The sequence below is a fragment of the Pseudophryne corroboree genome, chromosome 8 (assembly GCF_028390025.1).
Source record: "Pseudophryne corroboree isolate aPseCor3 chromosome 8, aPseCor3.hap2, whole genome shotgun sequence".
NCBI classification, from domain to species: domain Eukaryota; kingdom Metazoa; phylum Chordata; class Amphibia; order Anura; family Myobatrachidae; genus Pseudophryne; species Pseudophryne corroboree.
Window position 1 is genome coordinate 267819269 of NC_086451.1, and position 24630 is coordinate 267843898.

Below are 24630 nucleotides of genomic sequence, written 5' to 3' on the forward strand. Positions count from 1 at the left end.
AGCACACACTACATACAGCACAGTACAGGGAGGGAGCACACATTACATACAGCACAGTACTGGGAAGGAGCACACACTACATACAGCACAATACAGGGAAGGAGCAAACACTACATACAGCACAGTACAGGGAGGGGGAGCACACACTACCTACAGCACAGTACAGGGAGGGAGCACACACTATATACAGCATAGTACATGGAGGGGGAGCACACACTACATACAGCACAGTACAGGGAGGGAGCACACATTACATACAGCACAGTACAGGGAGGGAGCACACACTACATACAGCACAGTACAGGGAAGGAGCACACACTACATACAGCACAGTACAGGGAGGGAGCACACATTACATACAGCACAGTACTGGGAAGGAGCACACACTACATACAGCACAGTACAGGGAGGGAGCACACACTACATACAGCACAGTACAGGGAGGGAGCACACACTACATACAGCACAGTACAGGGAGGGAGCACACATTACATACAGCACAGTACTGGGAAGGAGCACACACTACATACAGCACAGTACAGGGAGGGAGCACACACTACATACAGCACAGTACAGGGAGGGGGAGCACACACTACATACAGCACAGTACAGGGAGGGGGAGCACACACTACATACAGCACAATACAGGGAGGGAGCACACACTACATACAGCACAGTACAGGGAGGGAGCACACACAAGTAGTGAAACACAGACACAAGGGACCAGCACAGCGGAATCTGTCCCAGTGGGCAATCCGCCCCTGATTACATACATAGCCACCACATTACATACATAGCCACCACATTATTACAGGAATATCACCGCATTACACGAATAGCACCACATCACACGTATAGCACTACATTACATGCATAGCACCGCACTACACGTATGGCACTTCATTATACAAATAGCACCACATTACACATATAGCACCTCATTATACAAATAGCACCACATTACATACGTAGCCACTGCATTACATACGTAGCCAGTGCTATACATATGTAGCCACCGCATTTCATATATGTAGCCACCACATTACATAAATAGGCACATCATCATGGACAGACATTGGGCAGTTATAGGGCTGAAGTACTTTACATAAGAGATTTTCCCAAGGCTGGCTGTGAGTGCTGCCTGATCAGCTGACATCCTGAGAACAAGGTACGTCCTGCTCCTGTCCAGTTCCCAAACCATACACTGTGACCGGGGACGCCCTAACCCTTACACCAACATGATACTGCAAATAATGTAATAAAAAATAACCTCTCTGCCGGGTCCTCTTCAGTGCTCAGTTGCCGCTCTGGCCAGTTCAATGAGAGTGCGGGAGCTAAGGTGGCGGCGGGTGTAGTGACCCCGGCTCCGACCATTGCTTGCTGCTGCTCCCGGGCCAGGCTCGTTGAAGAAACCTTTGGCCGGGGCCAGGGAGAGGATGCTGCTGGGCTGGTTAACTTTCTCCAGGTCCCCCATTGGAAGAACAGGTTCACCATTTTTCACGACTAGTGGCCCCCGGAAGTCCTTTCTAGCCTAACTTCCAGATTGCGTTCCAATGAACCGCAAGTACTGGAAGCAGTGTGAGCCAGCCTAGCCTGAGTGTGAATCGGCCTGGCTGAGGGGGATATGGGACCAGCTCATCGGAATCTGTCATGGTGGGCCAATCCGCCCCTGTATATAATACTATTACTAGAGCTGCTGCCACATCATGCATTTTAAGGGACAGAGCAGAGCTTCTGCACATGCCCAGTGGTAGCAGCTTCTTCTGCTAAGTTTGCTGTGTGTGTTGATCTGAGTCCTCAATGAGTGCACTGGACCAGAGAGTTGCTAACAGGAAGAAGAGACAGGAGCCTTACCATGAGGTGGGAGAATGTGTGCTTAGAAAGCGCAGTACTGGTTCTATTATTTATTTATTTATTTATTTATTTATTTATTTATTATGGTCTGTTTAAACTTTTCCTAGCCACTTATTTATATTACTCAACTGTTTGATAATAATATTAAATGTTAATACTGTATTCCATACAGTATTCAGTGTATAGAAAGACCAATATTTACATTAATGTCCAGGGTCGTTATGACTCGTTAATAGGTTCTTTTACCGCTCCTCCAGACTCCCGCACTTGCTCCAATGTTCCTCAGAGAAGGAGATTGTGGATTGCATTTGGAAACCCCCACTAGATCCTGCATTTGCCACTGGATCTGGTTGCATTGTCTATCTGCGACAGCAGGCTGAGTAAGCCTGAGCTTACTCAGGCTTGCCGTTGCAAGGTGGCTTGCGCGCCAAGGAAGCTGCATCTCGTGACCCAGTCCTTGATCACTCCACTCCTGGAAAATGGGGGCGACATGCTCCTGTTTCTGACAACGCCGGCTGCCCTGACCTTAGGTTGAAACTTAGATTCTGCTATTGACCACTGTCTGCCCTGACCTTACACTGAAACTTGAATTCTGCTTTTGACTGTTGTCTGCCCCTGACCTTACACTGAAACTTGGATTCTGCTTTTGGCTGCTGCTTCCTCCTGACCTTGGATTGATATTTGGATTCTTATTCTGACCAGTGCCTTTTTTTGGATTTTACTCTGAACTTTGCCTATTCCTGATTTCCTTGTATTGTGCCTATCACATTCTCTTGATCCAGAGCCACATCATTCACTCCTCTGCCCACTGGGCAAAGACCAAGTTTGATACTTTTGACAATGTAACAACATTTGCAGAGCCTTGAAGTTAAATCCAGCAGGAACATTGACCCTCATCAGTATTATTTGGAAGAAGAACATTGATATGATGGTTGCAGATCCCTTTTACCTTCAATCAGGTTCCCACGGTGGTGTGTGACTTCTGAAGGGCAGGTTTTAAAAAAAGTTGTCATGCTGGATTAAGTACTTCTATATCAGAGGATGGATGCTTACTGATCTCCAAGTCCTCAGGGTGCAGCAGATGAAGGAGCACAAAATGCACCCATTTGGCTGTGTAATAAAATATAATCATAATACACTTAAGTATTTGATTAACTGAAGCCATACACTGCGTAATCTGGTTACATTCTTCACAGAGCTTGATCTGACTGGCACTTCCCACATTAAATGGTTGTAAGAGGTACAAGTCCCACAAAGTCATACAATTTCTCAGAGTGCTTCCAGTTGGCTGGAGAGGTAGCTCTTTTTGACGACATGTTGTGGAATATAATGGTGACCAAAGAAATCACAAGGCAACATTTAAAAACCGTAAAACACAATACTAATATAATACAACATATGCACAACAATCAAGTGATACATTCTGTAGTGATTACTACAGTACTGTTGTAGAGGCGGTTGACAAGGTGGATTAACCTTTTCTTTCCACATGTTCATGACCAGGTCATTATCAGTTCTTTATGTACATGTTACTATTTGAGAGTCATGGAATAACATCAAAGGCCAATGTAGTTGCAAAGGTGGCAGATGTAATGGTGCCACACAATGGTTTTTCCTTATAGCATCAGAACTCTAAATTGCATTTATGACCTAGAATTAGGTGAATTTAATCATTTTTTTAGAACTGAGCTTGGTAGATAGTGGAACAGCATCTAACTAAAAAGACTAGGGGCGTGATGTAATGGCGTCTGAGATCGCCGAAGGTGCAGGATGCCGGCTGGTCTCGACTTTATTTAAAGGGGCAATCACTTACAAGGCATGTTTTGCCTTGTAAATTAATGCCCCTTTACTAAACGTCCGAGATTGGCCAGCATCCTGCACCTTCGGCGATCTCGAAGCCATTACATCCCGCTGAAGGGGTCTGTTCATCATTACATTATCAATAGTGATAATTATGTTTTGAACTTGCTGTGAGTTCAAAGACCCATTCAGAAACATTCATCATGCCTTATTAACAAATGTATAACTTCTGAAAGACTGCTCTTTTTGCGTCAGCTTTTCGGAAAAGTGATACTTTTACCATTTATCTATGCTGTCTCCGCTAGCTCGCAGCTTTCTGCCCAGGGTTGGTTCTAAATCGGAGTGGGAGAAGGGACCTTCTGACATCACTAGGGGAGGAGACACGTCACCAGGGGGAGGAGCTACGGCCGAACAGGGTACCCAAAAGTACCCTCGCGGGCTCGCTTCGCTCGCCATGCTTCGTGTTGCTAAAGGTAATAGTTGGTAGCGTGAATAGTAGAGGAACTATCCCGCTGGCCTAGCTCCTCCCCCTTGTGTCATGGCTCCTCCCCCTGACATAAAAGGTCCCTTAGGTCACTTGGATATAGCATCTACCTTCTGCCCAGTGTCTCCTCTCCCTGCCCGCAGCTTATTGCAGCCTCTGTGCCCCCAGTCCCCCCACAGCGTATTGTAGCCTTAGCTCCACCAGTCCGCCCATCCTACTCAAAACTTAATTGTAGCCTCAGCACCCTAAGTCCATCCGCCCCCCCCACCCGAAGCTAAATTATAGCCACAGCCTCCCAGTTTGATCCCATCCAGCGTGAAGCAGCTGCTGGTGTCAGTGGAGGGGAGAGCAGCTGGCAGTATTGAAGACAGTAGGGAACAACAGTGACACAGCCACGGAGGTAAGGCTTAGTGTGCGGTTGCTGTGGAGGGAGGGAACTGAACTGGAAGGCTGTTGGAGAGAGTGTGGACATAGCAGGGAGGGATCTGAAAAGATCCCTCTCTTGCAGCTGTATGCCATCTGAGGATTTATGGGTTATCTCGAGTTTAGGTGCCCACTACATGCTTTTAATTAAGCAGCTCATTCAAAGATATATGATAACTATGGTACTATATAAGGTTACCTCCATTAGTACGTGAAATTGTTTGAATTTGGAATTTGATCCGTTACCAAAGATGCGTCCATTACAGCTGAGCTTTGCAATGTGCAGATTGAGAGATGAAAGGAAATGATGTCCTGGGAGTGAATCCAGGAGAATGATTACTTCCTGCCCGAGTTGGCTGTGATATTGTACAGTTCTGCTCCTTCTCAGGACACCTGTTCTGCTGAAAACTTACTGTTTAGGAGCGGAGTCCAACTTCTAGTTAAATGAAGTACACTTGAAACCTGATTCAGAGATGGGCGCTAATGCATTAGCAGCTGCAAATATGTATTGCGACGCCCACCAGCAGCTTCATAGATCTAAGCAACTGCATACAAAAACACACAGCGGTGGTTGCACATCCTTCTATAATCAATCACCTTAGTAACCTTACGATCTCAGAGAATGGTCATGGGATCTGAGATGCTGGTGCCATGTTTTCTACATAGAGGATTACAGTTGCATGCTGACTTAACACTTATGATTTTCCCTATCACTTTGTATATATTTTTGTATTATTTTAATCACACCACTTAAATAGCACTTCTGTGCTTCTTATTAACCCTTATTAATTCTCACCTGTGTGCTGACCTGGGGTAGCCGACCTGTGCCGACGTTATGGGGTCCTGCACCCCGGACCCATACCTAGTATTAGGGACCCCCAATGATGGAGAAGCCTTGTCGATCGGCATGGGGGCTTAACCCTATATCTGCAGATATACGCAACTAAGATCTCCGTATTATCTGACTATTATGTAGTAAAATATTTTTCACTCGGTGTGCATTAGGGAACACATTGTTTTTTCCTACACAGAATTACCCCTCCCCTTTTAGCACCTGAGTGACATCACAATCTGATTGATCAGCTTACCATTTTGTGCATTGTATTTAGAGAGGCATGGATGGGTCAGCATTAGGAGGGATTGCTGACTCCAGAGTGCCATAGGAGAAGCTAGGGGTATCTCCAGGTAAGCTGGCTCTCAGATGCTGTATGAGCCATTACCATGTGGCCTTACACTGGGAATTTAACCCAGACATATTTGTAATTATTTATGGGGTGGGTGTGGGGTGCGGTGGCCCCTGTGTCGGTATGGCTGGGCTGCCTCAGGTCGGCACACCCTAACACTTTATTAACACTTATGATTTTCCCTATCACTTTGTATATATTTTTGTATTATTTTAATCACACCACTTACATAGCACTTCTGTGCTTCTTATTAACCCTTATTAATTCTCACCTGTGTGCTGACCTGGGGTAGCCGACCTGTGCCGACGTTATGGGGTCCTGCACCCCGGACCCATACCTAGTATTAGGGACCCCCAGTGACGGAGAAGCCTTGTCGATCGGCCTGGGGGCTTAACCCTATATCTGCAGATATACGCAACTAAGATCTCCGTATTATCTGACTATTATGTAGTAAAATATTTTTCACTCGGTGTGCATTAGGGAACACATTGTTTTTTTCCTACACAGAATTACCCCTCCCCTTTTAGCACCTGAGTGACATCACAATCTGATTGAGCAGCTTACCATTTTGTGCCAGTGGTCGAAGTGGAAATTTTGAAGTGGAGGTATGGAAAAGTAAAGGTTGTAATTATGCACATGCTCCGTAAAAGGGGGTGTGGCCTCTCAAAAGGGGGCATGTCCTTAAGTGTAGTGTACCACACCATATACCCCTTATATACATTATGCACCACAATAGTAGGACCAGAGCCGTCCTTAGCTATACGTAGGCAGGCTAAGCATTTGCCTAGGGCATCCAGTCCTGAGGCTGCGCCTCCACCCCCCTGCCTCATGCCGTGAACATCTCAGCTTTGCTTGCATACTGCCATCAGACTACCTCCCGCTTGCTTGCACCTCATGTCATCTGTCTGTCGACCCTTCCCACTAGATTGTTAGCTCTTCAGAGCAGGGCCCTCTTTCCTCTTGTTATCTAAGCCCTCGTCTCGACACATTTCACTCGCAGTTCTCCCCTACTCAACGACCATCTTTACCCGCTTTCTCTCCTGCTGGTAAAGGCTCATCTCCATCTATGGCCATCAGCCCCTAGTAGTAGGATGATCACTCCCTCAATACTTACATCTTAGCTGTATTATGTATGAGAATATGTGGTACTCCTTGTTACCTGTACTCTATTTCTGTTATTTATTTACTGTAATGCTAAGTTTTGTCTCCCTGTACTGTGCTGTGAAACACTTGTGGCGCCTTATAAATAAAATGTAGTAATAATAATAATAATAATAATAATAATAATAATCCAAGCATGTCTAGGGGCATTCAAGCATGTCCCTGCAGTATCTCATGCTGAGAGGGACAGTCTGCAAACTATCTGATACTTTCCAAATGTAATGATCTCAGACAGCAGAAGCCCGGTAACTGCAATTCCTGGACCTGTGACATGTTCACTGATTATATAAGGTTATTACTGGATGGCTCCTATGATACCACATGTGTATTTTGGAAGACTGCTTCATTTAAATCTGTCATCACCTATACTATTTGTGCAAATGGGGGAGGGGGACCCTGCTATCCTGTGTCCCTTATCCCTGTGCAAACCCCAGGTGTCTGCAGGGACATAACATGGGCAGTGTTCTTCACACACTTTATTTCTCAGTCAGTCCATGCCGTAAAACTCCTCTGCCACCCAGCACTGTAACGTGGTCAGTAAGTTGCGTTGCGCTATTTCTATATGAAACTCCAGTGCACTGTGTCTTTCGGGCGCATCAGACTGGAGGGCAGAGCATATTGCTCACGCAGTATAAAATAAAGGGCATTGCACCCACCCATCCTGCCACCCCATCTCACAAAAAGCAGTCACGGATTTAGGAAGCTGCATGGGCGCACATACAGACTGCAAGCACGCCAGCAAGCAAAGGTAAGTTTTATTTTAAAAAAGCTACTAGCATTACTAATGTGGTTCATATGTGTAAGGTACATTACTGTGTGGAATTATGTGTATTATGGGCATTACTAATGTGGGGCATATGTGTATGGTGCATTACTGTATGGCATAATGCAGGGTTGAACTGGCCCACAGGGGCACAGGGTAAACCCCCTGTGGGCCCCACTGCCTGAGTGTTGCTGAGTCATATGCAGAACTAGTGGTGGTCCTAAGGAGAATCAGCCAAAATTTTGCCTTTGGCATCAAATTGGCTAGGGCCGGCACTGAGTAGGACCCCTTATACTATCTAAGAACTGGTGCCCCTTATACATTATATCTTACGAAATGAGCCAAAATTCACATTATGCCACACAGTATGTGTCCAAACTCACACAGAATAAGCCAAAATTGACATTGTATCACACAGTATGATCCAAAATTCACATTATATCACAGAGTATGAGCCGACATTCACATTATGCCACACAGTATGAGCCAAAAATTACATTATGCCACACAGCATGTGCCAAAATTCACATTATGCCACACAGTATGAGCCGACATTCACGTTATGACACACAGTATGAGCCAAAATTCAGGGACAGGAAGAGTGACAGCAGGGACAGGGAGAGTTACAGCAGTGACAGAGGGACAGAAAGAGTGACAGTAGTGACAGAGGGATAGAAAGAGTGACAACAGTGATAGAAAGAGTGACAGAAGTGACAGGGAGAGAGGCAGAGTGACAGCAGTGACAGGGAGAGTGACAGAGGGACATAAGGAAGCAGGGTAACATTACCTTATGAGCAGCGGAGGTGCAGAGGGGGTGTGGTTGGCAGCGGGGCAGAGGCTGTAGTCGGCAGCAGTGAGGAGGAGGCCGTGGGTGGCAGTGGTGTGGAGGAGAAGGTCCTGGGTGATGGTGGTGCGGAGGAGGAGACCATGGGTGGCAGCGGTGCAGAAGCGGAATCTGTGGGCAGTGGTGTGGAGAGGAGGCCTTCGGTGCGGCTCTGGTGAGGTCCCTATGACCGCCACCATTTGAAATCTGCCACGGACCGACAGCCAGTCTAATTGGCTGTTGGTTCTAGAGCTCCAATTAGCGCTTATACAGTGTGGATTTGAAAGGCAGCAATGAGGATCTTCAGTGCTCGAAGTGCCGGTATGCCATACCAGTGTATACCGGCCCACTTCGAGTACTGGACATGCCCCAAAAATGGTTGTGACTCATCTTTTTGGCCACCACTACCCATTACCTCCCCGAAATGGTACCTGATTGTTTATCACTATGGGCGAAATTCAATTGTTATATCACGTCCAATCTCCCGTCTAAAGTGATGGGAGATTGCGGGGTGATATTCACTTGATCTTTTTTAGCGCAGCTATTAAAGCAGCTAAGCCTTACCAAAGTGCAGGGGTGATCACGGAAAGTGCCGTAACGGCACCCAAACAGGTCACTTTTCGCGCATTTCAGCCCACCACCCTGGGGAGTGAATTGAATAGCTCTGCTTGGGCGCCATCTACTGGCAATTTTTTTTTATTGAATTCCGACCTTTGTGAATCAATCCTCACGGCAAGCGGCATCGTTAAGGTACCTTGGTGCACGCGCAGGGTGACTGCAGCGCATGCACAGTTGACCGATAATCACACAATCCCGTAAATATCGGCACTGCGTACATCTCAATCTGGCCCTTAGTATTTTCGATGCAAAGGGTTCCAGGCAGGTGTAACATTTGTAATATGCATCAAAAATTAAATTAAGGCAAACTTAAGGTCACATATGAAAAATCATACTTGACACTGAAATATGTGTAACCAACGTTCAGTGACCACAAAACATCATCAACTTGCTTTATAGGTAACAGTGTATGAGATATTACTGGCATGCAGCATCATAATCAGTAAAGGCAATATGTGGCAAATGTTCCTCTTTTGCTTTACAATTCTGCAGCACTCTTTTCCACACTGTGGGGTCTATGGTGAGCTCTGGCATTGTGTGCATAGGACTAAATGCATATATAAACATGTATGCAGAGTTCTAACATCTCTGCGGTTGGACCGCCCTTATTTGTTTGCTTGGTTTCATAGCCATCAACATTAAAAAAAAGATCAATTTGAAATCAGCCAGTAAAAAAATCTTTGGGAAAATGGCTGCCGACACGCCGCTGTCCCAGAGTCTAGTGCGCATACGCAGGTCTCCGGGAGAATGGAACATTCTCCAGGAGACCTGCATATGTGCACTAGACTCTGGGACAGCGCTAGGGTCCCTTAGTGACCCAAGTGCCCACAATCTACAGTGCTGCCCGCAAGATATGAGGGGGCCCAGATGAAGTCTGCACACAGGCCTCCTCCTCGCTTGATACGCCCCTGGCTTAAACTCTGAATTTTATGTAATTACTATAATTATTCATACATCAATGTAACATTCTATGGAATACTGTACTAACAACTACTGCTTTGTATAAAAATATTGAAATTATCTGCAAAATATCTTGTACATAGCATTGAAATTTGGAACTGTCATAATTGTCCTCTTTGCATTACCATTTTCCCTTAACTGCACTACCACCATCTAATAATGATAAAAGAAAGCTTAAAGGACAATACAATTAGGAGTGAGTGGAGCAAACGCATGGAAAAGCTGGTAGCGACATCTCAGCCTACCCTCATCTAGACCTGGACTCATGGATTTTAATATGCAGCCCTACTGTAAGAAGGCATAAGGCCACACATACTTGTGCTGTAAGGAGACGACGCATGGCGATTTGAACTGACCCCTTAATGTTTTCTTTTTGTTACAGCTCCTGTCCAATCCTGCGCTGCATTATAATAATTATAGCCAGAATGTACTTCAGATCAGCTGCAAATGACATTGTCACATAACCCCTGCAGAAAGCGGCCCAGTAGGGATGGAAATCGGTGGGTTATCCATCGATGGATAACCTTGATGGTGGGTAACCATCTGTAAGGGAACGATCAATGGTTTTACCCATCGATGGTCCCCATTACGTTAGTATTGAGCTAGGGGCGTGGCCTCATGGGGGTCTCCAGGGGTGGAGCTATGCTCCATGTCCCTAACACCCTAGAGAAATAATAAAAATATTTGATAGCTCTTTATCATCGATGGTGGGAAACCATCTGGTTCTCCTCCATCGATGGTAAAAGTAGTTACCCTCGCTCATAGACCATCAATGATTTGAAATCATCGATGGTCGATGTCCATCCCTACAGCCCAGTTCTTTTTTTATGCACTCACCACTGTATGCAGATAGTTCCCATGTTGGTCAGGAGATGTTGAATTCAATTCCATACTAAAAAAACAAACAAAAAGAAACAGAGAAGTTTGTGAAGGATATTGAGATATGATCAGTGACTTATATATTATACAGAGTCAGTATAGTACATAAATATGTATCTCGTCCTGCTGTGCTTTTTAGGTACATATGTGTATCAGGAATAAGCATGATTATTTACGCACTTAGCTATATTTGGGTACCACATGTGTGCGCTTCAAAACAATGGGGGTGATTCAGAGTCGCATAAAAAGGGCTGCTTCTGTGGTCGCATTGCGATCCTGAATCTAGCTGTGGTTTTCCACTTGTATCCATAGTCGGCTGCACTGTCCCTATACATCTGCTTCCAGGGCAGCCGTCATCACTATTAGCATGCATTTGTACCAACCCAATCATTGGTGCAAGAAATCCATCTGCAATCTCTGTATTCCTGTCTGCATGCTCATAAAACTTGTGCTAAATGCACAAACACCCAGTTCATGTAGCCACTAGCAGGGATCTGTCCTACTTTCATGCTTTTCTGATTCCGCAGACATGCAAATGTTCCCTTGCATGTGCTCAGATACATGCAGAGGGGTTGGGTCTCCTGACTGCCGGTCACAGAACTACATGCTATGCAGAGTACCAAAAATTGCAGATACTATTCCACTCTGAATTAGGGGAGTCATTCCGAGTTGATCGTAGCTGTGCTAAATTTAGCACAGCTACGATCTTCTTCCTGACATGCGGGGGGACGCCCAGCACAGGGCTAGGCCGCCCCACATGTCAGTTCGGCCCCCCCTCGCAGAAGTGCAAAGGCATCGCACAGCGGTGATGCCTTTGCACTTCAAGAGTAGCTCCCGGCCAGTGCAGCTTTGGCGTGCTGGCCGGGAGCTACTAATCGCTCCCTGGCCCGCAGCGACTGCGTGTGACGTCACGCAGCCGCTGCGGCCCGCCACCGTTCGGTCCGGCCACGCTTGCGTTGGCTGGATCAAACCCACGAAACAGCAGCCAAACACCGCCGTTCCGCCCCCTCCCACCCAGCGATGGCCTCTGCCTGTCCATCAGACAGAGGCGATCGCATCCCAGCTATGGCCTTTGGCCGTCTGGCATGCAACAGCGCACTACGGAGCTGGTGCATGCGCAGCAGGGACCCGTTCGCTCTGCTGCGTTAAAATGCAGCGAGCGAACGGGTCAGAATGACCCCCAGGGTCCACTGTGCCCTCCACCTTGTAATACTAGAAAAGGTTATCCTTATCCCTTGATGGACATGAGGAGCTCTAAGTGACCTCATTTGTGTACACCAGCATCTCACTATCTGACCAACACCTCTCCAGACATTAATGTACAGGGCAAAGTGTACTGTGTGAGAATGCAAAAAATAGAAGGTAGATGATGGGTATTTATGAAAATAAATTTGTGGGATATCCTTCCAGTATACCCATTTTGTATTAATATCTGCAAATTTCAGGTACCACTTGAATGTATTTAATGGAGATGGGAGAAGATATAAGCAGATACCTGTTTTCAATCACACAAACAGCCCTTACTACGGGGGCTGCTATTTGCAAGATTTACTTAACCCCAGTAGCTAAGACCATCTTTAGCGTCTGTCATTGTAGCCTGTGGACTATAAATCACACAATTTAAATAGAGAGGGATTTGTAGGATCCCTCCCCGGCAAGGCCTCTCACATATGCTGGTCTGATGACCACACATGTGCAGTGTGCACCTGGGTGCTGGAGCAGAAAGCAAAGTGATCACTTTAGCAATCACTTTACTTTTACACATCACCGTTATTCCAGGGACTGTCCTGCAGTGTCCCATGGGGTGAGGGGGGGGGGGGGGGGGGGACAGTTCAGAAACTCTCCCTCACTTGCTACACTGCTTAGCAGAGTAGCAGTGAATAGCTGCTGTGCGCATGCGCACATCGTCTATTCCACGTGAGAGAGGGATATGGGGAGCGCTGGAGCATTTATGAAAATTGGGAGCATGGGGAACCATCACAAGGTCATGCCCCCTGACTTTGGGGGTGCAGTGAAGCTGCTCACCTATATCCTTCCTCAGGAGCACACAAAGTTGGGAGGTGTGGGCATGTTTATAGGTAATTCCTGGTATTCCTTAAGTACGTATTACAGTTATGAACTGCGTTAAGAAATTATAAGTAATAAATATGCTCATAAGTGTGAATACTGGACAGAAAGGTGTATGTAAGAGATAACGGAAGTGGTACCTGCAGCTAGTTTGGGCAATAAGGGAGAAAATGAGGGTGGTGGTAAAAGATCTGCTAAAGGTGGAGTTTAGGATGAATGCCAGGGGAGATGGTGAATAAATTCACTCAGAGATAAATGCAAGTTAGAGAGATGGGAGAGTAGTAGGAATTGTGGAAGGATGGAAATGGTGGAGACAGCAGCCTAGTGATCGGCAGAGGGATAGAGGCAGAGCCGGATTAAGTGGGGTGCCCAGGGGGTCAGTACCCCGGGCCCCCCTGTTTTAAGGGCCCCCCCGGCCGGAGCTCTGCACCGCTCTGTTGCCATTCTTCAGGTTGTCGGGGCAGGAGGGATCCACGCTGCCGGGGGATAAGTGTGGCTGTGCATGCGGCTTCCTTCCCCCCCTCTAGGGCAGCATGGTCGGGGACTGAGTTAAGCAGTCTCCAGCCTTTGCTGCTGCCAGGAGAAATGCTACTGGTGGCAGAGGCTGGAGATTGCTTGACTTCACTCCTCCCCCGGCAGCATGGATCCCTCCAGCACCGGCAGCCTGGTGTCTTCTCTCCCTGCTGCAGCGCGGCTCCCGTTGCCTGTGACCAGGGTAGGTGAGCAGCGTGTGCAGCCGGTGGGTGCTGGTGGATGGCGGGGGGCCCTCTTGTCTTGGGTGCCCTGGGCCCCCCGAGGGCTTAATCCGACCCTGGATAGAGGTTAGAGTGGCAGGGGTTGGGAGGGGACGCGGAGATGAAAACGGGCAATGTGTAATGATTTCTAGGAAAAATAACAGCGATCTAAGAGTAAGTATGGAGTCAGATTTGGAGGTGGGGTAAAAGCAAATAAAATGAATAGGTTTAAACAAGAGATCAGCAGGTACGGTGAAAAATAATAGTGTAGTACACTGGGGTGTAGCATTCCTTTTGTGGTTTTAATATTCATATCGTGAAGTTCAGGTGGGTTCGGTTCTTCAAGAACTGGACCTACCCGAACTTCACTATATGAAAAATTAAAACCACAAATAGAATGGGAAACACACACACACACACACACACACACACACACACACACACACACACACACACACACACACACACACACACACATGTATATATATATATATATATATATATTTATTTATTTTTGTATTTTTTTGTGCTATACCTCAGTGTACTATACTATTATTTTTTTTACACTGCCGGACAGACTGCAGTATATCATTCATGTATTGTGACACTGATGGTAATGATGATGTTGATGCCGAGGATGGTGTTTGTGTAAATCAGGCACCAGTGGAAACAGTTGTTGCCCATGATATGAAAAAGCCCATTGTCATGACGGGGCACAAGACAAAAAAAAAGCCACCTCTTATGTGTGGAATTATTTCTACCCAAATCCGGACAACAACTGTCAAGCCATCCGTACCATTTGTAAAGCAAGAGTAAGTAGAGTTAGGGACCTTAACCATCTAGGAACCAGAGTGAGGTAAGGAAGTTGTGCGGTGAGGTAAATTGCTGAGGAGGCACTAGCTAGTACCAGAGCCAGATTTACACACAATATATGTGCCCAATGCTTCATGTGGTTATTATACACAGGTGCAGCAGTATATACTTCAGGAAATTTGGTGAGTTTTGATCAGAAATGTACGGAAAAGATAGGCAGCTATTGACTTTTTACTCAATGGTTTTGACTATAAAAATGATTAGAATAATACAAAGAAGATATTTCTAATATAGTTTTTGTATTTTTCATATACTTTTTATAGTCAAAATTCTGGTTCATCTGTTAGTATGACAGGAAAGGCTCTGCCTCCCCTCACCGCATGTCACTGCTAGGAGCCTCCTTCATGTTACATCACTTGCAGCGCATTCATCCAAAGTTTTTGTCAAATTCAGAAATTGTGTCTAAAAAGTAACAATCAGTCCCGCGTCACCTAGCTCCCTTCTCCCTCTGTTAGATCCAACCTCAATCTCCACCACCAACACCTTCATCATCAACATCCTCAATCATGATCGGAAGTAGCCCTGCATCCAATTTCATAAGCATGACTGACTCCTCTCCTATCAGGGATTCCTCAGAAGGATCCTTGAGTGCTATGCGTGTTGCTACTGCTGATCTTCATCCCAGAAAGGGAGCAGGAAGACTACTTGTAGGAGTTTAACAAAACGATCCTTTCCAAGGGGGGGCAAGTATAACAGCAGTCACCCAGTTGCACAGCGGATTACTGACACATTATTTAAAACTATTTTGGTATTAGATGTTCGTCCAGTATCCAATATTGATGCAGTGGGCTTTAGTTAATTGAGGCCCTGTGTCCTCGCTACCAAATCCCATCTAGATACCACATCACTAAAAAAGCAATTCCCAGTCTGTACAAGGACATTAAAAAAAAAAAACCTTATTAGTGTCCTCCGAAATGCTGTTTTACCTATTGTCCACTTAAACACAGATATGTGGACAAGCTGGACAGGGCAATTGTTGGTTTCTAAGGGTTAGTATAGTTGATTAAACTGCCACCCTGTCTGCCACTGCAGTGCCATTCTGTTTCCCAGATGTGCCATGTTGGAGATTTAAGTGCCACATGTTTGTGCCGCTCACTGCTGTTGCTTAGCTAGTCATCCAGCTACCTTGGTGCAACCTTTTGGACTAAACAGGATGAAAACAATATTGTGAGCAGTGAGGTGGTCAAAATTGACTGGAAATGAGTGGAAATTAATGTTATTGAGGTTAATAATACTGTAGGAGCAAAACAGGACACAATTCTGTGATTTTAGTGTTTTTATGATTTTTTTATACAAAAATACAGATCCAAAACCAAAAGACACAAGGGCGGTTTTGGCAAAACTAAATACAGATCCAAAACAAGAGGGAGATACACCAAAACCAAAACACAGGGTTTGGTGCACATGTCTAGTATAAACAAATGAATAACTAGCTGGTAGTATTATCAAATATATTATTAAATTGTGAGTTGTTGCCAAAAATGAGTTATGATTGAGAATAATAGGTATGATTGTCATGCACATATAGACAAAGCAGAACAAGTATGTGAATGTAAACAGTGGTAAAACTGTCTCATGGTTTGAATAGTAGTAACCTGAAAACAGGATTATGGGTGTTATTCCGCTCGCATTGCACATTATGCTGATTTTATGATAAGTGCACACGCGCAGGGCCCGATCTGTGTGTGTGCGGGATGGCAAATGCGATCACATTGCATTGATGCGTTAACGGGGTGGTGGCATGGCGTGGCAGCAAAAACGGGGGCAGCCTATCACGTGACTGCTGCTAAGGATAAAATGTCTACACTGTGCCTGCCTTCACAGCCAGGCTGCGCAGGCAGCGGCCTTCAATTCTTTGCAGGGCCAACAATGCAGTCACAATTGAATTGCGGTCACATCGCTGGTGGCCATTAGCATGCTGCAACTGAAGCTGAATGAGGTCCTATAAACTGTGTATCTCTACGCCACCACTACGTACACTTAGTCATCACTACTGAGTAACAACAGTACACAATTTGGTAATTTATGTGTTTATATACCCAGTTATTTATTCATATATTTACACAAACTCACTTTATTTGCTTTTCCTCACTTCCACATCTATTGCATTGTTATCAAACTTATTCTTAGATCACTGTGATCTTCCCTAGATATCAACACCTTGAGCCTCTTAATTTCTGTTCCACATTATTCTCTCCTTCCTCTCTACTCAGAGGTGTCAGAACTAGAGATGAGCAGGTTCGGTTCTCTGGGAACCAAACCCCCTCGAACTTCACGTCTCGAGCCCGGAACGGAGTCCAGTCACAGTGTTGGTGTCCTGTGCTGCCATAAGCCCAGTGATGCTGTATAAGTCCAGTCCAGTGGTGCTGTCTTGTGCTGCATCAGACCAGTGGTGCTGTCTTGTGCTGCATCAGTCCAGTGGTGGTGTCCTGTGCTGCCATATGTCCAGTGGTGCTGCTGTATAAGTACAATGAAGTGGTGCTGTGTTGTGCTGCATCAGTCCAGTGGTGGTATCCTGTGCTGCCATAAGTCCAGTGGTGGTGTCCTGTGCTGCCATATGTCCAGTGGTGCTGCTTTATAAGTACAGTGCAGTGGTGCTGTGTTGTGCTGTATCAGTCCACTGGTGGTATCCTCTGCTGCCATATAAGTCCAGGGGTACTGCCGTATAAGTCCAGCGGTACTGCTGTATAAGTCCAGTGGTACTGCCATATAAATCCAGTGGTACTGCCGTATAAATCAGTCCAGTGGTACTGCCGCATAAGGCCAGTGATACTACCGTATAAATCCAGTGGTACTGCCGTATAGGTTTAGTCCAGTGGTACTGCCATATAAGTCCAGTGATACTACCGTATAAGTCCAGTGGTGCTGCCATATAAGTGCAGTCCAGTGGTACTTCTGTATAAATCCAGTGGTGCTGCCGTATAAATCCAGTCAAGTGGTACTGCCGCATAAGTCCAGTCCAGTGGTACTGTCATATAAGTCCAGTGGTACTGCTGTATAAGCCCAGTGGTACTGCCATATAAGTCCAGTGATACTGCCGTATAAGTCCAGTGGTACTGCCGTATAAATCCAGTCCAGTGGTACTGCCGTATAAGTCCAGTGGTACTGCCATATAATTCCAGTGATACTGCCATATAAGCCCAGTGGTACTGCTGTATAAATCCAGTCCAGTGGCACTGCCATATAAGTCCAGTGGTACTGCCGTATAAGTCCAGTGATACTGCCGTATAAATCCAGTGATACTGCCGTATAAATCTAGTGGTACTGCCTTATAAATCCAGTGGTACTGCCATATAAGTCCAGGGATACTGCCGTATAAGTCCAGTGGTACTGCCATATAAATCCAGTGCTACTGCCATATAAATTCAGTCCAGTGGTACTGCCGTACACCTGGCACTGTGGGGGCATTTGTATACCTGGCACTGTGGGGTCAATTGTGGATCTGGCACTGTGGGGGCAATTGTGGATCTGGCACTGCACTATTGGGGGCATATGTCTGTGTTTCACGCCCCATTTTAATTGGCCACACCCATTTTTTTGGCGCGCGCCGTGGGGCACAGTACCTCTATGGGGTACTCTCTGTCTGATTGGTCGCCGCTTACCCCCGCTAGGAGTGCACACAGACACTCTCTGTCAGGTCCGGGTGTTTTTGTGAATCCGTTAACCTGGAACCAACCACAGGTGTAGGTGCTGGGGTATGAAGAAAACAGGGAGGACGAAGGAAGTTCCGTTTCATATATTTATTAAAGTAACAATTCAGTAAGGAGTTAAATGACTAGTTGTTAATCATCATTATACTGTAGTATTGCAGGAATGGCAGAAATAATATGCAAGAGAAAACTCAGAAATAAATAAAAGAAATGTTCATGGAAACATATGCAAAAACAAGCTGAAGAATAAATGTTGAATTGTCCAAATGTAATCAAGCTTTGATGCTGAACTGCAGATTGTGTTTAACTGGTTAATGCAGACATGAAGAATTAACTGTAAGAATTTGCAATGGAGTTTTAAGAGTTAACTGAGAGACTGTGAAGAATTATCCTTGTAATGACAACATAGAAAATAAAGTACTGAATTGGGTTACTTGCGGGTTCCGGAGATCACTGTGAAACTGTAGTAGGTGGCAAGGTGATGAATGGGTTAAATGCAGAGTTGAGCAAACGAACAGCTGAAGGAATTGGAATCCTCCAGACTTTGTATGATAGGCAGACAGACAAGGTAACCTCATGCAGGATACTGGGAATCCAAGTATTTCCAATAGGTGTGCAATTGACTGATAGCACAATGGAGAGCCAGTGGATCTTTGGCAGTGAAGGCTGCAAACGGACCTCTGGGAACGGAGGCGATATCTGGACCACGGGAATCACACAGGAATGCACGGAGAGAGTTCAGAGCTAGAGCACAGCTTTGATACAACAAAGCACTGGCCCAGAGTGACATAATCCCAGCCTACTTAAAGGCAGCACAAGCACGGGATTGGCTTACACCTGCCCACAGGTGTTTTCACAAGTGCTCAGTATTAGCTATTTGGTCTCCAACATGGCCACCTCCTATACAGCAGACACACTGCAGTGCCTTAGGCCATTTGGTCCCCGCACTCACAGTTCCCAGACTTTGCATTACCTGTGCCATTGATCACGCCGTGTCCCCACACGGGCGCACAGCACCGCGAGCAACCGCACTGGCAACGGATGAACCCCAGAACCTGCAAAGGTGAGAGACCGGTTCGTGACAGTACCCCCTCTTCTACGGGTGGTCTCCGAACACCTTTGAACCTTGTCAGGATTTTTGGAGAAGTATTTCTGTACCAGTCTTGGAGCATGAACATCTTCAGAGAAAACCCAGGATCTCTCCTCCGGGCCGTAACCCTTCCAGTCGACCAGAAACTGTAAACGTCCATATCGGGAAGGTGAGTCCACAATCTCTTTAACTTCAAATTCCTCATTCTGCAAAGAGTGAACTTTAGGAGATTTGGACTGGGTAGTACGGAACTTATTGAGAATCAAAGGCTTCAGTAAAGATGTATGAAAGGCGTTAGGAATTCTCAAAGACGGTGGCAGCTTGACTTTGTATGACACAGGGTTGAGTACCTTTACAATGGGAAATGGACCAATAAACCTGGGAGCAAATTTCTTAGAAGGAACTTTGAACTTGAGATTGCGCGTAGAAATCCAAACTTGGTCTCCCACTTTGTAATTCGGTACAGCTTTACGTTTTCTATCTGCAAAAGATTTATAACGAGCGGAAGTTTTGACCAAGGACTTACGTACACAACTCCAGATGCTAGATAGACGTTGAAGCTCTTGATCTGCCGCTGGGACCTCTAGGGCTGGCAATGGATGAAACTCTGGCACACGAGGATGAAAGCCAAAGTTAATATAAAAGGGCGTAGATTCTGAAGATGAATGGAAGAGATTATTATGGGCAAATTCTGCCAATGGAAGGTAGTCAACCCAGTCATCCTGTGAGGACGATATATATAGCCGGAGAAATGTTTCAAGGTCTTGGTTGACTCTCTCAGTTTGTCCATCTGTCTGAGGATGATATGCAGAAGAAAAGTTCAACTTGACATTTAAAGATGAACAAAGCGACCTCCAAAACTTGGCCACAAACTGTGTTCCCCGATCAGAGATAATTTCTCGAGGAAGGCCATGCAACTTGAAGATTTCAGAGATGAACAATCTGGCTAGTAAAGGGGCTGATGGTAACCCAGTTAATGAAATGAAATGTGCCATTTTCGAAAATCGATCCACTATCACCCAAATGGTATTTCGCCCTTTTGATGGAGGTAGATCGGTCACGAAATCCATTGAGATATGAGTCCATGGTTGTTTGGGTATAGATAGTGGATGTAGTAAACCTGGTGGAGAACTTCTTGGACTCTTATGTTGGGCACATTTAGGACATGCTGCTATAAACTCTTGGACATCGGCTTTGAGACGTGGCCACCAATAAGACTGTTGAATAAATTTGAGAGTCTTTAGAACCCCAGGATGACCCATGAAGGAAGAGGAGTGAGCCCAGGTAAGCAGCCGTTTTCGAAGACTTGTGGCGACAAAGGTCTTGCCAAGCGGAGGAACTGGAGAGGTTCGAGTCACTAAAAAGGACGTAGGATTCACAATGGCTTGATTCGTGGTAGCATCATTTAATTCAGAAGAAGCAAAGGACCGGGAAAGGGCATCTGCCTTTTTGTTCTGAGACCCTGGACGATAGGTGAGTTTGAAATCAAATCGTGAGAAGAAAAGCGCCCATCGAGCTTGTCGTGGATTCAAACACTGAGCTGACTGCAGATACAGAAGATTCTTATGATCAGTATAAACTGTAATGCGATGTTGAGCTCCTTCTAGAAGGTATCTCCACTCCTCAAATGCCAACTTGATGGCAAGTAACTCTTGCTCACCGATTGCATAATTACGTTCTGCCGGGAGGAACTTACGGGAGAAATATCCACAGGGATGGACTTTGTTATCTTCAAAGACTTGTGACAACACAGCTCCTACTGCTTCTGTAGATGCATCCACCTCTAGTAGAAAGGGACGATTCAAATCAGGCTGTCGAAGAATGGGGGCTGACACAAAGGCTTGCTTTAAATCAGAGAAGGCTTTGATTGCTTCAGAAGACCAATTCGTAGGATTTGCTCCCTTGCGAGTTAGGGCTGTGATGGGAGCAGCTAACGTAGAATAATTCTTGATGAATCTCCTATAGAAATTCGCAAAGCCAAGAAATCGCTGAATCCCCTTGAGAGTTGAAGGAGTGGACCAATCTCGGATAGCTTGTACCTTACCTGGATCCATACATAGCTCTGATCCAGAAATTATGTAACCAAGGAACGGTATGGAAGATACTTCAAAAGTGCACTTCTCTAACTTACAATAAAGTTGATTTTTCCTCAGACGTGTCAGTACCTCTTTAACTTGGAGACGGTGAGACTTTAGATCCTTAGAGAATATTAGGATATCATCCAGGTACACTACTAGACACTTGTAGAGAAGATCACGAAAAAGTTCATTCACATAGCTTTGAAAAACTGCAGGTGCATTACAAAGACCAAAGGGCATTACGAGGTATTCGTAATGCCCATCCCGGGTATTAAAAGCAGTCTTCCACTCGTCCCCTGCACGGATGCGGATTAAATTGTAGGCCCCTCGGAGATCCAGTTTTGTAAACACAGTAGCTCCCTTTACCCGGTCAAATAATTCTGGAATTAAGGGTAATGGATACTTGTTTTTCACAGTGATCTCATTGAGTCCACGGTAATCTATGCATGGTCGTAACCCACCGTCCTTCTTCTTAACAAAAAAGAATCCGGCTCCTGCAGGTGAAGAAGATGGTCTGATAAATCCTTTGATTAGATTTTCCTGTATATAGTCAGACATAGCTTGCGTCTCTGGGATGGATAGCGGATAAATTCGTCCCCTAGGAGGGGTTTTGCCTGGAACCAAGACGATTGGGCAGTCCCATTCGCGGTGAGGAGGTAGAGAGTCTGCTGCTTGTTTACTGAAAACATCTGCAAAAGATTGATACACCGGAGGTAGGTCGGGAAGGCTAATTGACCGGAGAGGTACAATTGAGGCTAAACAGTCCTTGGTACAAGATTTACCCCACGAAAGGACTTCCATGGTTTGCCAATTGAGTTGAGGATTATGTTTCTGCAGCCAAGGTAAACCAAGTATCACATCTTGAGAGGCTTTGGGAATCACGTAGAAGGAGAGGTATTCGGAATGGAGCACACCAACTTTCATCTTGAGACATACGGTTCGATGAGTAATTATACCATCTGGAATTCGACTTCCATCCACTGCTGTAACGGCAACTGCTGCTTCCAGAGGCATGGTTTGAACTTTAGACCGCATGACAAAGGCTGAGGAGATGAAGTTCTCGGCTGCCCCGGAATCTAGGAGAGCTGAAACTTTCACTGTAGAACTTGGAACTTCTAATTGAATAGACAAGATCGGCTCTTTCCCAGAACGTGATTCTAGAGTAACTCCTAGCTTAACCTCTCTTGAATAAGCTAGGAGCGAGAGTTTCCCGGTCGGAGTTTGCAGAATTTAACTAAGTGTTCGGAGGACCCACAGTACATGCAGAGGTTACCCTGTCGACGACGAAGTCGTTCCTCTTCTGTGAGGCGAGAGCGCCCAATCTGCATAGGTTCTTCTGTCGTTACCGGAGACTGTGAAGAAGAGTCTTGTCGAGGCCTAGGATGATAACGTGGACTGGATCGCTCTGCCCTGGATTTCTCTAAACATCGCTCCCTGTAGCGTAGGTCAAGTTTGTTACAGAGAGAAATCAATTCATCCAGTTTAGTTGGCACGTCCCGGATAGTTAAATCATCCTTGATTCTCTCTGAAAGTCCATTCCAAAACGCGGCGATCAGGGCCTCCTCATTCCAGTTTAACTCTGAAGACAACGTGCGAAACTGAATAATATATTGACTGACAGGACGTAAACCTTGACGTAGACGGAGAATCTCCAAGGATGCTGAGGTGGTCCTGCCTGGTTCGTCAAAGATTCTCCGGAAGGAAGATACGAACTCTTTGTAATTAGAGAGGATAGGATCACCTCTCTCCCATAATGGTGATGCCCACTCCAGAGCCTGACCAGAGAGGAGGGCAATAATATATGCGACCTTAGAACGAGCTGATGGGAAACTGGCGGACATCAGCTCGAACTGGATCTCGCATTGATTCAGGAATCCTCTGCAAAGTTTTGGAGTCCCGTCAAACTTACTTGGAGAGGGTAACTGCAAGCGGGACGTAGGCAGCATCACAGGAGAAGCTGTAGTGGTAACTGGGACAACCGGAGTTGGAATCTGAACTTGAGACGTTTTAATAGCTGTATGAAGAGTCTCTAAACGGTCTGCCATAGTTTGCATAAACTGCACTATTTGTGTCTGTATAGACTCCTGGTTTTCCAGACGGGAAAGGATATTTGACGTAGCACCGCCTCCTGCGAATTGGTCACTTGACGGATCCATGTGGCCAGTGCTTACTGTCAGGTCCGGGTGTTTTTGTGAATCCGTTAACCTGGAACCAACCACAGGTGTAGGTGCTGGGGTATGAAGAAAACAGGGAGGACGAAGGAAGTTCCGTTTCATATATTTATTAAAGTAACAATTCAGTAAGGAGTTAAATGACTAGTTGTTAATCTTCATTATACTGTAGTATTGCAGGAATGGCAGAAATAATATGCAAGAGAAAACTCAGAAATAAATAAAAGAAATGTTCATGGAAACATATGCAAAAACAAGCTGAAGAATAAATGTTGAATTGTCCAAATGTAATCAAGCTTTAATGCTGAACTGCAGATTGTGTTTAACTGGTTAATGCAGACATGAAGAATTAACTGTAAGAATTTGCAATGGAGTTTTAAGAGTTAACTGAGAGACTGTGAAGAATTATCCTTGTAATGACAACATAGAAAATAAAGTACTGAATTGGGTTACTTGCGGGTTCCGGAGATCACTGTGAAACTGTAGTAGGTGGCAAGGTGATGAATGGGTTAAATGCAGAGTTGAGCAAACGAACAGCTGAAGGAATTGGAATCCTCCAGACTTTGTATGATAGGCAGACAGACAAGGTAACCTCATGCAGGATACTGGGAATCCAAGTATTTCCAATAGGTGTGCAATTGACTGATAGCACAATGGAGAGCCAGTGGATCTTTGGCAGTGAAGGCTGCAAACGGACCTCTGGGAACGGAGGCGATATCTGGACCACGGGAATCACACAGGAATGCACGGAGAGAGTTCAGAGCTAGAGCACAGCTTTGATACAACAAAGCACTGGCCCAGAGTGACATAATCCCAGCCTACTTAAAGGCAGCACAAGCACGGGATTGGCTTACACCTGCCCACAGGTGTTTTCACAAGTGCTCAGTATTAGCTATTTGGTCTCCAACATGGCCACCTCCTATACAGCAGACACACTGCAGTGCCTTAGGCCATTTGGTCCCCGCACTCACAGTTCCCAGACTTTGCATTACCTGTGCCATTGATCACGCCGTGTCCC

General features: G+C 45.6%; 1 protein-coding gene across 2 annotated transcripts in view; it reads right to left on the minus strand.

The window, feature by feature from the left end:
- The window catches only part of ATP1B4 (ATPase Na+/K+ transporting family member beta 4), a 129056-nt gene that overhangs the window by 98095 nt on the left and 6331 nt on the right, over window positions 1–24630 (minus strand). For both annotated transcript variants that reach the window (XM_063937230.1, XM_063937229.1), the window contains exon 2: window positions 10908–10962. In XM_063937230.1, the coding sequence (XP_063793300.1) occupies window positions 10908–10961 (54 nt within the window). In that variant the 5' untranslated portion in view covers window position 10962. The remainder of the gene's footprint in view (window positions 1–10907; window positions 10963–24630) is intronic.